The sequence below is a fragment of the Nannobrachium achirus genome (assembly GCF_963921795.1).
Source record: "Nannobrachium achirus genome assembly, chromosome: 6".
NCBI lineage: Eukaryota > Metazoa > Chordata > Actinopteri > Myctophiformes > Myctophidae > Nannobrachium > Nannobrachium achirus.
The window spans coordinates 74,890,937-74,907,371 of record NC_137815.1 but is presented as its reverse complement, the minus strand read 5'-3'; the positions used below and the strand labels follow the sequence as shown (position 1 = coordinate 74,907,371).

At 42.8% G+C, this 16,435-nt stretch overlaps 1 protein-coding gene across 1 annotated transcript in view; it reads left to right on the top strand.

The window, feature by feature from the left end:
- Window positions 1-5,906: 5,906 nt before the first annotated feature.
- Window positions 5,907-16,435, top strand: part of LOC308286491 (matrix metalloproteinase-24-like) — a gene marked incomplete at its 3' end in the record, with an annotated part of 133,698 nt that continues 123,169 nt past the window's right edge. The window contains 1 exon segment of the mRNA XM_080727530.1: window positions 5,907-6,056. Within this exon segment, the coding sequence (XP_080583656.1) occupies window positions 6,006-6,056 (51 nt within the window). The 5' untranslated portion in view covers window positions 5,907-6,005.

The window sequence follows — 16,435 nt, the reverse complement described above, 5'->3', positions numbered from 1 at the left end:
TTGCTGCTTCACATGAAATGTGTCTAATATATAGACCATATATATATATATATATATAGAGAGAGAGATAGATAGATAGAGATAGATAGATAGATATAGATATATAGATAGATATAGATATAGATATATATAGACCAAAAAAAAAATATTGAACCAAAACTCTTTATACTTACTGTACTGTTCCCTTGTAGTTCCATATTTTACATACTGTATGGGGAAACAATTAGAAAACCAATGTTAAGCCGATTTTTATGTTACAGAAAAGAGTCATACAAATAATTAAGAGAGCAGAGTATTGTGAGCCGACAAACCCCTTATTTATACATTTACACACTCTAAAACTCTGGGATATAGTCAATCTTCAAACCTTAATTATGTTGTACAAAGCTCACAATAATCTCCTTCCATCTTGTCTTCAGGGGCTGTTTGAGATCAAAGAAACCAAATATGAACTTAGAAACAAAGGTATGTTCGAAATGTAATGGGCAAGAACCAATACTAAAAAACATGTATATCTTTTAAAGGGGTACGTTTGTGGCAAGACTGTGAAAAGGAACTAAGGATGTGCAGTTCAATGGGTTAAAAAAAATGTTTAAACACAAGACTATAATAAAGTACAGAGAGCTATCATGATTATCTTTTCTATTACAGAAATATATTAACAAAAGAATGGATGATAATATATTATCATATATTGGTGTTTTTATGGCTGTATATAATGTATGTGTATACACGTATATACGCCAAGGGCTTCAGCCTATACTTTTTTGGTTAAATAATGGGAAATTCATGTGAAAATGAAATGTGTGTATTCTATTTCTAAATGACCAAATAAAGAAGAAAAACCACACACGGACTAACCCTAACCCTAACCCTAAACCCATATCCTATTATCATACTATGGAAAAAATATACAAACTCTGAGTTATTTATGTGTATATATACTGTATAGTACGGTAAAATGTTCAATGTATGGTATCTGTGAGAGGCTATGCCTTGGTTTCCTATACATTTAGCCTTGAAGTTGTCCTTGTGTCAGGTTAGAAAACCTTTGTTTCCACAAAAATCAATTTTATACCAATGAATCATACCTAGAGCCTCCCGCTCTCACTGATTGGACGGGCAGGAGAACCAATGAAATTAAATACTGCCCACAGAAGCTATTCCAATGAGGGTATAAATCTGATCTACGTGTTATCAACTCAGATTAACGTCACAGTCTTGTGATTTCTGTTCTGTCGCATCACAATGCAGTGTTCAGTGGTGAAGCTGAACTATAAAGCAAACCGCATTGACACAATGCTTGTCCTTTTGGACAAATGGAACCAGCAGTCATCCTACCATACTTAACCTACTGTATAAGTATTTATTATGATACCGGATCACCGGATCACAACCAGACATTGTGCCTAATGTTTGTGCTGTGTTCATTTAAGGCCAAAGGTGTTCTGGCCTTAACAGGGGAAATTCAATCATCAAAGGCAGTTACAGTTTCAGTTAAGATTTTTCACTTGCTTTTTCCACTGTTTATGTCGCATCTGCATCTTCCAAACTGTAGAATATGGACACTCCCACTTGGGTTTCCAGTTCACGGAAACAGTTCAACCCCAGTGGATAAAGGGGCCTCAGACACTAACCTGACCCAAGATTGAACCATGAACCTTCTGATTCTCAAGCGGTCGCTCTACCTCGTACACCCCCCCCCCCTCCCCCCTACACACCAGTGCTCAAAACATGTGCGTCAATAATACTTTTCCTCACCAACGAAAACTAAAGCGAAACAAAAACTAAGCTATGATGGCTAAATGTATTGACAATTTCAACAACAACTAAAAACTAGACTATAATGTCAGGGAGGGGCTGGTGGAGAGGAGATCCAGTAGAGCTAAAAGACAAGTCATGTTATGTTATGTTATTGTATTAATGTGTTACCCTGCTTATTGTATTAATGTGTTACCCTGCTTATTGTATTAATGTGTTACCCTGCTCAGTAGAGCTAAAAGACAAGTCATGTTATGTTATGTTATTGTATTAATGTGTTACCCTGCTTATTGTATTAATGTGTTACCCTGCTTATTGTATTAATGTGTTACCCTGCTCAGTAGAGCTAAAAGACAAGTCATGTTATGCTTGGCTGAGCGTGGGTGTCACACACTGAACACTCTGAACACACTGAACACTCTGAACACTCTGAACACTCTGAACACACTGAACACTCTGAACACACTGAACACACTGAACACTCTGAACACTCTGAACACTCTGAACACTCTGAACACACTGAACACACTGAACACTCTGAACACTCTGAACACACTGAACACTCTGAACACACTGAACACTCTGAACACTCTGAACACTCTGAACACTCTGAACACTCTGAACACACTCTGAACACTCTGAACACTCTGAACACACTGAACACACTGAACACTCTGAACACTCTGAACACACTGAACACTCTGAACACTCTGAACACTCTGAACACTCTGAACACACTGAACACTCTGAACACACTTAACACATTGAACACACTGAACACTCTGAACACTCTGAACACTCTGAACACACTGAACATGTTTCTGGCACACAGCTATAAATCAGGCATTAAGACGCCATCAAGGCCTGCCAACACACTTTAGTCGACTAAATCAGGGGTCTTCAATGTTTTCAGGCCAAGGACCCCTTAGCTGAGAGAGAGAGAGAGAGAGAGAGATGAAGCAGGGACCCCCAGATTCCATATAGTTTCATTGTTTGACAGCACAATCATCAGCTTATTTTGGATACATATCAATTTGTGTTATCAGATATTTAACCACTTGAACTGTCAACACTTAATAAACTTGACCTTTCACTCTGTACTTAGTCAGCTCTTTTTCCCCTCTACACCAAAGCTCTTTGCCAAAAATAGCCGATCGGCGTTGTGAGCTTGTAGAACGGCTATTTTTGGCAAAACTTCTCCAAATATGGACGCTAGGGTTCAAGTGGTTAATATAAAAAAGGAGAAAAAAAGAGTTTCTATCACACAAAGATTAGGAGGACCCCCTGTAGAAACTCTGAGGACCCCCTAGGGGTCCCGGACCCCCTGTTGAAGACCCCTGGTCTAAAGATTTTGACATTCCATAATACTCTGCTGAAGGACAGCGTGTAAATCTGGCTTCAATGTCCACAATATGGAAGTGACTGAGTCTGCTGTCTTCTACTGTATGTATATATATATATATATATATATGTATGCTCTACTGGCAGGAGTACAAACAGTCTGCTGTCTTCTACTGGCAGGAATACAAACAGACAGAATGCTTCAGGAATGAATCACACATAGTTAGAATAGGACAGACAGACAGACAGACAGACAGACAGACAGACAGACAGACAGACAGACAGACAGACAGACAGACAGACAGACAGACCAGACAGAACGTGGATTCTGTCTCTCTTCATTGCATCTCTTAATGCCAGTAGGCAGGTGGCATTGACACATTGTACGCAGAAGCTCATGTCTGTCTGTCTGTCTGTCTGTCTGTCTCCCTCTGCTAGCTTTCGCCATGGACTGAAGACTCACCTTTTCAGACTCCACCTTGACCCATAGCACCACTCAATGACCATACATGAAGCTAGTTCTCTTTACTGATTTTATTGTTTTAGATCGATGCATTTGTTATATTGTTGTTGATGTTCTGACATGTTATCTTGTTTATTATAGTGATGTACTATCTGCTTATTGTAAGTCGCTTTGGATTAAAAGCGTCTGCTAAATGCCTAAACTGTAACCTGTAAACTCTGTCTCTCACAGTCCCCCATACCCAGCGGTGTAAAGTAACTAAATACATTTTCTTAAAGGAGGAGTTCACCACATTTCAACCTGTCTTCATATAATAGGTCCTCACAAATGTTCATAATAAAATAGCACAATTATTTTTTCTACTCATTCTGGGTCTCACTGGTGGAAGGATTTGACCCGCCCACAGCTCTCCTAAGAGACCCAGACTGAGTAGAAAAGAATTGTGCTATTTTATTATGAACATGAGTGAGGACCTATTATATGAAGATAGGTTGAAAAGTGGTGACGTCCTCCTTTACTTAAAAACTCACCCACCGCTATTTTTAAGACCCTTCTAATGGTCCACACCGCCAGGATTTTGCCTACCTTTAACGTGGGCGCGCGCGCGAATCCATTGCGCGATGGTTCACCGATTCCATTCACAATACGATCCAGTCACGGTAAGCTACGACGGTAAACAGCCTGCCATTTCCCAAAGCGAAACCGACGGAGCGCCACGCTGGTGTTGTGTAACATTAAACCGGATGGGATTTCGGCAGACAGGATACAGGCGTCGTTGTCCCGCCCCCCCATTTCCGGTCTGGAAGATCTGGATCCGTTTTTTGTGAATAGGGCCGGTCCATAGAGCGCTATGGACGGTGAATCGGCGATCATACTTTTTTGTTTTATAGTTATTAAAGCTAATTGATAACTCGTCATACTCGTCATAAGCAGAGTGGACCCATAACTATAGCTCGTCAAACTCGTCATATGCAGTGGATGAGTTAAGTACAATGTTGAGGTATTTGTATTTTACTTGAGCACATCCAATTTCCAATACTTTTACTTCTACTCCACTACATCTCAGATCCAAATATTGTACTTTTACTCCACTACATTTATTTTTCTCAACGTTTTGCCATAGCAATGTGTGTGTGTGTGTGTGTGTGTGTGTGTGTGTGTGTGTGTGTGTGTGTGTGTGTGTATAGCCATATTACATCACCAATTACATCCTAGACTTATATCCTAGTCTTTTTCCTTGCCATGGCAATGTGTTTTCCTCAGCGTTTTGCCATAGCAATGTGCGTGTGTGTAGCCTGTATTACATCACCAATTACCAATGGAAGACGTTATGCAAGCACGACCACCGCTCACTTCACATTGGGTGTGATTTTTAATTTATTTTTAATAATAATTATTATTATTAAATATTGAATCAAGCAAATTAAAAACTGTTCAGGTTGTTCATAAAAGCCTGATTAGACGATAAAATGACCAAACGTTTTTTTTTTATGTGAAATATCCCTTTAAGGAAGAAATGTGAAGTACTTTTTCCACCACTACCCCCCCCCCCCCCTCTCTCTCTCTCTCTCTCTCTCTCTCTCTCTCTCTCTCTCTCTCTCTCGACCAATCAACTGGCGTCCTGTGCGCGACGCGCGTGCGTTTTCCAAGCAAGCCATGCAGCCAGGCATCCCCAGCTGTTCCCTTCTCTCTCTCTCTCTCTCTCTCTCTCTCTCTCTCTCTCTCTCTCTCTCTCTCTCTCTCTAGCCTCTAACGGAGTCTGCGCAATGGGGAGGAGGAGAGGAGGACGGACTCGTCAAAGCGTAGCGGAGAGAGAGAAAGAGAGAGGAGAGAGAGAGAGAGAGAGAGAGAGAGAGAGAGAGAGAGAGAGAGAGAGACGCTCTGCATTGGAAACACAGTCAGACACAAAGCAGAGGAGAGGAGAGCAGAGGAGAGGAGAGGAGAGCAGAGGAGAGGAGAGCAGGTCTGATAGAGGATAGCAGAGCGCTGGATGCTGCTGCTGTAGCACCACAACACACTCACCGGAGGAGGATGAACTGAACCGCTGCTTTCAGCACCAGGAGAGCTGGACAGCGACAGAGGCTGCTTTCAGCACCAGGAGAGCTGGACAGCGACAGCGGCTGCTTTCAACACCAGGAGAGCTGGACAGCGACAGCGGCTGCTTTCAGCACCAGGAGAGCTGGACAGCGACAGAGGTTGCTTTCAGCACCAGGAGAGCTGGACAGCGACAGCGGCATTTCAGCACCAGAGAGCTGGACAGCGACAGCAGCAGCCCCGGGCAGGGAGGTGAACCATCACCTGACGGGACTTGGAGGAGGAGAGAGAAGCCATGGCTGGAGGAGGAGGAGGTGGAGGACTGAGGAGGAGGAGGAGGTGGAGGTGGAGCAGCGGAGGAGGAGCGTCGCTGCAGGGCTTCCTGTGGAAGACCTGCTACTTCCACATGCTGTTCTGGGCCTCCGTGTGCGGCGAGGAGAGGAGCTTCATAGTGGAGGTAATAATATACCAGAACAGAGGCGTCAGTTGGGTATTGCAGCTGCCATACCTTGGCTACGGGGGAAACAAATACATGTTACTTATTGAAATAAATTCACCATGCCTGTTGCTAAGGTATGGCATGTTGCCATACCTTAGCTTTTACTGAACTGACACCACTGAACGAGAACAACAACACTGCTTTTGAAAGCTGCTGAAAAGAAAGCTGTCGGGGAAGATGTGAGGCGGGCTGTTGCTTGCTTTCTTTCTTTCTTTCTTTCTTTCTTTCTTTCTTTCTTTCTTTCTTTCTTTTCATCGTTATTCTTTTGTAACTGAACAGCAAACCAAAGCTCTTGAGTGCCTCCGCAGCATTCTCTATCTATTCTGGGGAAGAGAGAACGTTCGATGAAAATAGCAGATTTATAAAACAAGCTCAAACATGCTTTGAATTGCATTGCCTGCCCTATTGTGCGCTTGTAGATCGGATTTGGAGTAGACTTGGTTGGAGGGGAAAGAGTACAGTGGTAAAGTCAGGTCCATTTGTATTGTTGTTGTTGGAGCATCATCTTCATCAATGCACTCAGGTGGAGCGCGTGTTCGTTAGTGCGCTCCGGGACCGTCTCTCTCTCTCTCTCTCTCTCTCTCTCTCTCTCTCTCTCCCATCCCACACACACACATGGGCTAGCCTACTCCTGTACAGGGCTGTGTTGCTGCCGTGGTGAAAGCGATCCCCATGCAAGCAGGAACAGTCATCCATAATGCATGAGTCGTGAGATGAATAAATTACAGCACGAAACACGTCAGTGCTGGCGTTTATGTAGGCTATGATTATAATGGTGCTTTTCAAACGAGCTCCTGCCAACACGCGCACCAAGCTGTGTGCGTTAATAACAGCAGCTCTGCTGCATCAGAGCCCATGATGTCTGGAGAATGTATTGTTTACGTTAATAACAGCAGCTCTGCTGCATCAGAGCCCATGATGTCTGGAGAATGTATTGTTTACGCGCAGAGCTGAGGTACCATAATGGTTTGGCTCGTTGCGTTTTGAGTTGCATGTTGACCGAGACCAGCCCACAGCAGCCTCGCTGCAAAGGGCCAGTATAGTACAGGCTATATTATATTATTTGCATTGCAATGGCATACATTGCTTGTTCTGTATTGGGCTTTTGGCTGAGGGGGAAGAGGGTGAGATTCATATGCACACATAGACCTAATAGTAGGTATAATAGATTGGCTCCCTGTTTGTGAGGTGTCAGGGTCTGTCACAACCACGCTGTTACTGTATCTGTTTGAGTTAAGAGGGCACCAAATACCTTTACATCTATGCCCTCTCACGGTTACAAATATATATATAGGCCTATAAAAAATAGGATCACTTAAAACAGTGATAACTCGGTGTAGGCTACAAATGGGATTTGGGCTCCGCTTAACTGACGATTTGTTTTACTGTGTTGTAGTCGGACCATGTCTCTGATCAGTGACTAGGGTTAGCTTAATTGAGCTGCTACTCATGATACTGTTGTTAATTGATCACAGCCGTTCCATGCGCGCATTTGGGTGAACATGAGAGAGATGGGAGTCCAACAACCGCCATGGAGAAGGAGCTTTATGTAGGCTACGCTCCGCCAGTCATGTGCGTCCCGTTAAGCAACAATATGATGATTTATTTCGTCAATAATAAGCAAGCAGTCGTTTCATCATCAGCGCTGCCAGAAGCATTAAATTAAAGCGGACCTGAATGACCCCCCCCCCCCCTCGCCTCTTGAACAAAGACTCTCCACATTTTCCTCCCATCTTCCAGCCTGACTCCAAATATAGCCTTCCTTCCTCCATAATTTATGGAAATGGCAGGTTGGCTGAGAGGAGAGAAGGCATGGCAGGCGGCGGTCTGTAGCTTTTACTGGAGAGATGTGTTTGTTCTATTAGGGTTCATCAGTGGTCTGTAGCTTTACATGGAGAGATGTGTTTGTTCTATTAGGGTACATCAGTGGTCTGTAGCTTTTACTGGAGAGATGTGTTTGTTCTATTAGGGTACATCAGTGGTCTGTAGCTTTACATGGAGAGATGTGTTTGTTCTATTAGGGTTCATCAGTGGTCTGTAGCTTTACATGGAGAGATGTGTTTGTTCTATTAGGGTACATCAGTGGTCTGTAGCTTTACATGGAGAGATGTGTTTGTTCTATTAGGGTACATCAGTGGTCTGTAGCTTTACATGGAGAGATGTGTTTGTTCTATTAGGGTACATCAGTGGTCTGTAGCTTTACATGGAGAGATGTGTTTGTTCTATTAGGGTACATCAGTGGTCTGTAGCTTTACATGGAGAGATGTGTTTGTTCTATTAGGGTACATCAGTGGTCTGTAGCTTTACATGGAGAGATGTGTTTGTTCTATAAGGGTACATCAGTGGTCTGTAGCTTTACATGGAGAGATGTGTTTGTTCTATTAGGGTACATCAGTGGTCTGTAGCTTTACATGGAGAGATGTGTTTGTTCTATTAGGGTACATCAGTGGTCTGTAGCTTTACATGGAGAGATGTGTTTGTTCTATTAGGGTGCATCAGTGGTCGGTAGCTTTACATGGAGAGATGTGTTTGTTCTATTAGGGTACATCAGTGGTCTGTAGCTTTACATGGAGAGATGTGTTTTTCTATTAGGGTTCATCAGTGGTCGGTAGCTTTACATTGAGAGATGTGTTTGTTCTATTAGGGTGCATCAGTGGTCTGTAGCTCTGCATGGAGAGATGTGTTCTATTAGGGTACATCAGTGGTCTGTAGCTTTACATGGAGGGATGTGTTTGTTCTATTAGGGTACATCAGTGGTCTGTAGCTTTACATGGAGAGATGTGTTCTATTAGGGTACATCAGTGGTCTGTAGCTTTACATGGAGGGATGTGTTTGTTCTATTAGGGTACATCAGTGGTCTGTAGCTTTACATGGAGAGATGTGTTTGTTCTATTAGGGTACATCAGTGGTCTGTAGCTTTACATGGAGAGATGTGTTTGTTCTATTAGGGTTCATCAGTGGTCTGTAGCTTTACATGGAGAGATGTGTTTGTTCTATTAGGGTACATCAGTGGTCTGTAGCTTTACATGGAGAGATGTGTTTGTTCTATTAGGGTACATCAGTGGTCTGTAGCTTTACATGGAGAGATGTGTTTGTTCTATTAGGGTACATCAGTGGTCTGTAGCTTTACATGGAGAGATGTGTTTGTTCTATTAGGGTACATCAGTGGTCTGTAGCTTTACATGGAGAGATGTGTTCTATTAGGGTACATCAGTGGTCTGTAGCTTTACATGGAGAGATGTGTTTGTTCTATTAGGGTACATCAGTGGTCTGTAGCTTTACATGGAGAGATGTGTTTGTTCTATTAGGGTACATCAGTGGTCTGTAGCTCTGCATGGAGAGATGTGTTCTATTAGGGTGCATCAGTGGTCTGTAGCTCTGCATGGAGAGATGTGTTTGTTCTATTAGGGTTCATCAGTGGTCTGTAGCTTTACATGGAGAGATGTGTTCTATTAGGGTACATCAGTGGTCTGTAGCTTTACATGGAGAGATGTGTTCTATTAGGGTACATCAGTGGTCTGTAGCTTTACATGGAGAGATGTGTTCTATTAGGGTGCATCAGTGGTCTGTAGCTCTGCATGGAGTGATGTGTTCTATTAGGGTGCATCAGTGGTCTGTAGCTCTGCATGGAGAGATGTGTTTGTTCTATTAGGGTTCATCAGTGGTCTGTAGCTTTACATGGAGAGATGTGTTCTATTAGGGTACATCAGTGGTCTGTAGCTCTACATGGAGAGATGTGTTCTGTTAGGGTACATCAGTGGTCTGTAGCTTTACATGGAGAGATGTGTTTGTTCTATTAGGGTACATCAGTGGTCTGTAGCTTTACATGGAGAGATGTGTTTGTTCTATTAGGGTACATCAGTGGTCTGTAGCTTTACATGGAGAGATGTGTTTGTTCTATTAGGGTACATCAGTGGTCTGTAGCTTTACATGGAGAGATGTGTTTGTTCTATAAGGGTACATCAGTGGTCTGTAGCTTTACATGGAGAGATGTGTTTGTTCTATTAGGGTACATCAGTGGTCTGTAGCTTTACATGGAGAGATGTGTTTGTTCTATTAGGGTACATCAGTGGTCTGTAGCTTTACATGGAGAGATGTGTTTGTTCTATTAGGGTGCATCAGTGGTCGGTAGCTTTACATGGAGAGATGTGTTTGTTCTATTAGGGTACATCAGTGGTCTGTAGCTTTACATGGAGAGATGTGTTTTTCTATTAGGGTTCATCAGTGGTCGGTAGCTTTACATTGAGAGATGTGTTTGTTCTATTAGGGTGCATCAGTGGTCTGTAGCTCTGCATGGAGAGATGTGTTCTATTAGGGTACATCAGTGGTCTGTAGCTTTACATGGAGGGATGTGTTTGTTCTATTAGGGTACATCAGTGGTCTGTAGCTTTACATGGAGAGATGTGTTCTATTAGGGTACATCAGTGGTCTGTAGCTTTACATGGAGGGATGTGTTTGTTCTATTAGGGTACATCAGTGGTCTGTAGCTTTACATGGAGAGATGTGTTTGTTCTATTAGGGTACATCAGTGGTCTGTAGCTTTACATGGAGAGATGTGTTTGTTCTATTAGGGTTCATCAGTGGTCTGTAGCTTTACATGGAGAGATGTGTTTGTTCTATTAGGGTACATCAGTGGTCTGTAGCTTTACATGGAGAGATGTGTTTGTTCTATTAGGGTACATCAGTGGTCTGTAGCTTTACATGGAGAGATGTGTTTGTTCTATTAGGGTACATCAGTGGTCTGTAGCTTTACATGGAGAGATGTGTTTGTTCTATTAGGGTACATCAGTGGTCTGTAGCTTTACATGGAGAGATGTGTTCTATTAGGGTACATCAGTGGTCTGTAGCTTTACATGGAGAGATGTGTTTGTTCTATTAGGGTACATCAGTGGTCTGTAGCTTTACATGGAGAGATGTGTTTGTTCTATTAGGGTACATCAGTGGTCTGTAGCTCTGCATGGAGAGATGTGTTCTATTAGGGTGCATCAGTGGTCTGTAGCTCTGCATGGAGAGATGTGTTTGTTCTATTAGGGTTCATCAGTGGTCTGTAGCTTTACATGGAGAGATGTGTTCTATTAGGGTACATCAGTGGTCTGTAGCTTTACATGGAGAGATGTGTTCTATTAGGGTACATCAGTGGTCTGTAGCTTTACATGGAGAGATGTGTTCTATTAGGGTGCATCAGTGGTCTGTAGCTCTGCATGGAGAGATGTGTTCTATTAGGGTGCATCAGTGGTCTGTAGCTCTGCATGGAGAGATGTGTTTGTTCTATTAGGGTTCATCAGTGGTCTGTAGCTTTACATGGAGAGATGTGTTCTATTAGGGTACATCAGTGGTCTGTAGCTCTACATGGAGAGATGTGTTCTGTTAGGGTGCATCAGTGGTCTGTAGCTTTACATGGAGAGATGTGTTTGTTCTATTAGGGTACATCAGTGGTCTGTAGCTCTGCATGGAGAGAAGTGTTTGTTCTATTAGGGTACATCAGTGGTCTGTAGCTTTACATGGAGAGATGTGTTCTATTAGGGTACATCAGTGGTCTGTAGCTTTACATGGAGAGATGTGTTTGTTCTATTTGGGTTCATCAGCAGTGTATTGATACTGTACAGCTGGTGGTTGCCATTGCACAAAGAGCATACATTTGTTTTGTTTGTAGGTAATTGTTATAGAACTGATCATGTGGTTGGTTACAACAGTTTTCCCCTTAACCCTTTTGTTTGTCTGAGGTGATTGATTGATTGATTGATTGATTGATTGATTGATTGATTGATTGATTGATTGATTGATTGATTAATTGATTGATTGATGTATTGATTGAATACTTAATTAGCAGTTTGCATCGGAAAAGCACAAGACACTACAGTTAACTTCAGATAAGGTCTGCTAATAGGATTTCAACCCAAGAAAGGACATTTGGGTCCTTTTGTACTCAATTCATAAAGACCAGGGGTCTCCAACGTTTTCAGACCAAGGACCCCTTAGTTGAGAGAGAGATGAAGCAGGGACCCCCACAACCTTGTCAAAGATTCCACTGAGTTGCCAGGGCCCAAGGTGGAGAGGCTCTAATTATTTTATACTTTAGCTATTGAGAAATAGCAGATATAGGCCTACAAGCTCACTAGTGCCGCATGGCGAGCTGGTAGATCTGCTATTTTTGAAAAGTCATGAAAATCTTCTGTGCAAATCTTTGAACATGTGTTTTTAAAGCGAACATTTGTAACTAAAATTTAGCTTCTGAGGGGTCCCTGGAACTAAATATTTTGAGGTGGGGTCCGTGGGCAAATACATCATTTTGGGGGTCCTTCACATGAAAAGGTTTGAGCACCACTGACATAGAATAGGAACATAGGTTTTAAAAAATAGGATTTGAAATATTCAAAGACCTGCACATAAGTTTTCACGATTTTTCAAAAGTAGCAGATCTACAAGCTTCTGAGCTTGTATATCTGCTATTTTTCAATAGTTAAAACACAAAATGTGAGTGAACCCTTCTTACCCGGGGCCCAGAATTTGGTGTCGCACCTGCCTGGCAGTGCTGAATGAACATGCTAGTGACATGGTAAGAATGAACATGCTAGTGACATGGTAAGAATGAACATGCTAGTGACATGGTAAGAATGAACATGCTAGTGACATGGTAAGAATGAACATGCAAGTGACATGGTAAGAATGAACATGCTAGTGACATGGTAAGAATGAACATGCTAGTGACATGGTAAGAATGAACATGCTAGTGACATGGTAAGAATGGACATGCTAGTGACATGGTAAGAATGGACATGCTAGTGACATGGTAAGAATGAACATGCTAGTGACATGGTAAGAATGAACATGCTAGTGACATGATAAGAATGAACATGCTAGTGACATGGTAAGAATGAACATGCTAGTGACATGGTAAGAATGGACATGCTAGTGACATGGTAAGAATGAACATGCTAGTGACATGATAAGAATGAACATGCTAGTGACATGGTAAGAATGAACATGCTAGTGACATGGTAAGCAGTGCTGAATGAACATGCTAGTGACATGATAAGAATGAACATGCTAGTGACATGGTAAGAATGAACATGCTAGTGACATGGTAAGAATGGACATGCTAGTGACATGATAAGAATGAACATGCTAGTGACATGATAAGAATGAACATGCTAGTGACATGGTAAGAATGAACATGCTAGTGACATGGTAAGAATGGACATGCTAGTGACATGGTAAGAATGAACATGCTAGTGACATGGTAAGAATGGACATGCTAGTGACATGGTAAGAATGAACATGCTAGTGACATGGTAAGAATGGACATGCTAGTGACATGGTAAGAATGAACATGCTAGTGACATGGTAAGCAGTGCTGAATGAACATGCTAGTGACATGGTAAGCAGTGCTGAATGAACATGCTAGTGACATGGTAAGCAGTGCTGAATGAACATGCTAGCGACATGCTAAGCGCCTGCATGTGCCACGGTGGCTTCATACAAAGGATGGGAGGATGTTGTTGTTGTTTCTATAAGCTCCTTTTATTGTCAAGGCATTAAAGCTGCATGCAGCATGCATGTGCTCCCCCCCCCCCTTCTCCACATGTCCATACTGTACACTGAATGTACAGCCTTCTCCACATGTCCATACTGTACACTGTACACTGAATGTACAGCTTTCTCCACATGTCCATACTGTACACTGAATGTACAGCTTTCTCCACATGTCCATACTGTACACTGAATGTACAGCTTTCTCCACATGTCCATACTGTACACTGAATGTACAGCTTTCTCCACGATTCAGATGGTAAACACATGATAAACACAGCAGCAAAAAAAAAAGGATGTATTCCCTTACACCGACCTTTCTTTTCAGAGTAAAAAAAACATAATGTAACATTAGTATGTTGGGTGAAATCAAGCACACATTTATCCTTGTTGATGCTATAATCCATCACGGTGACATAAGTGATACTATGCAATGTTTTCCGCTAGAATCGGCTTCCCGTGAATCATCGACCTTCCAGACAGAAGATGCAGGCTGGTGTTGCGTTTTCACACTTCTTTGTGTGCAGCGGCGCACATGTTGTGTAACTAACCAACCTTATCCATTGTGCTTTACACATGTGCACACAGCAGCTGTAAACAGACTCACTGCAACGCATCCATTGTGCTTTACACATGTGCACGCAGCAGCTGTAAACAGACTCACTGCAACCACATCCATTATGCTTTACACATGTGCACACAGCAGCTGTAAACAGACTCACTGCAACGCATCCATTGTGCTTTACACATGTGCACGCAGCAGCTGTAAACAGACTCACTGCAACCACATCCATTATGCTTTACAGCAGACAGTGTGTTTGTAACATCTTTTTGCACTGTGTTGTTGTGACATTTTCTACATTTCTGACCAGACAAAGGCAAAGGGTTGATGGTTCTTTCTACCGACTCTAAGTGCTTCTTACACAAAAGGCAGCTGCAAGAGCAACAAAGGCTTCTCCCTTTGTTCAAAGAAATGACCAGTAAGACTCCCTAATCGGGAGATAAGAAACCGCCAGGTCACATGTATACAAAATAGACATGCTGTGTACTAATCTGTTGGAGCAGTGTCCAAAAATGTTATTTAAAAAATCGGCCTGATGGTGGTGCTAAATGGGACAGATCCATGTTGATGGCTTTGCGTGATTTTAGGACTTAATCTGTAGGAGCAGTGTCCAAAAAAAAAATGTTTTGCAAGAATCGGCCTCATGGTGGCACTAAAAGAGGGCCATGTGAGAAATAAGGTTGGAGGTTGTGGTTTGGCAGCCAAGGAGTGATTGTGTGCAGTTTGGCATGGATAGGGGCAACGGTGGCGGAGATTCGAGTAGGGGAAAAGTGTGACGTGACGTGACGGACAGACTGACAGACAGACTGACAGCCGGTGGAGGTTTTGATAGTAACAATCATCCCATTGGAATCACGTGCTTGTTCTTTATGTTTTGTTTAATATGTTGTTGGAAGCAGTTGTTCTGCTTGTCATGTTCAGGGTCATCACTCATCACCATGTTGGTTGTGGTTGACATTTTTGTCCAAATTCAAATTTTTTGAGCTGTAAGGCAAAGCTCTCTGTCTTCCGAGCAATCTTCGTTCCCACTCTCACCTATGGTCATGAAGTGTGGGTCATGACCCAAAGTATAAGGTCTCGGGTACAAGCAGCCGAAATGAGTTTTCTCAGAAGGGTGGCTGGTATCTCCCTTAGAGATAGGGTGAGAAATTCAGTCACCCGAGAGAGACTTGGAGTAGAACCGCTGCTCCTTAACTTGGAAAGGAGTCAGCTTAGGTGGTTGGTGCATCTCGTACGGATGCCCCCTGAGCGCCTTTAGGAAGGTCCTCGATGCACGTCCCACTGGGAGGAGACCCCGTGGCAGACCTAAGACCAGATGGAGGGATTATATCTCCAAACTGGCTTGGGAACGCCTCGGTATACTCCCTGAGGGAGTGGAGGAAGTTGCTCAGGATAAGGAAATCTGGAAGTCTCAGTTGGAACTGTTACCCCCGCGACCCGATTCCGGATAAGCGGTTGAAGATGGATGGATGGACACAACATGAGAATGACCAGAAATACATAAAGACGATAACAGGTCTGTAACTCTGAGAGTGTACGGGTCCATTTAGATCCATAACAGGTCTGTAACTCTGAGAGTGTACGGGTCCATTTAGATCAATTTTTACTGCGTCTTGCAAATAACACGTTTGAGAACCACTAGTACTGTAGTGAACTTATAGTATAATGTACAGTAAATCAGTGTCAAACATAATATTCTGAAGAAATCCTGGAGACTTACATTCAGTAATTGCGTTTATGATCAAAACAAGAACATTATAATGGTGTGTAAAACAGAAAATCTCAAACGTGTCACGGACAAGGCCACTGCCACGGACATGTTTTGTCCGTATACGGACATATTGATGACCCCTGGTCATGTTTGAACAAAGCAAGCAGCAGTTGGTGCCCAGTGGACATGTGATGCACGTGTGTGTGTGTGTGTGTGTGTGTGTGTGTGTGTGTGTGTGTGTGTGTGTGTGTGTGTGTGTGTGTGTGTGTGTGTGTGTGTGTGTGACTGGAGATGTTGTTTCGACTGTCAGGTCGCAGCTCCGTCAGTCTGTCCGTCACGTCACATCACACTTTTGGCCCTACTCATACCTGATGTCTTTGGCAGTGTCCTGCTAGTCTCATTCTTCTGGCAGCAATTTTCTCGCTCACCCTTGGTATTCCCTCATACAGGCTCTTGTTGGTAACATGTGCACTCTCGCTGAGTTTAAGTACTGCACGCAACATTCTAGTGTAGCACCCGTCTAGAGACTTCTGC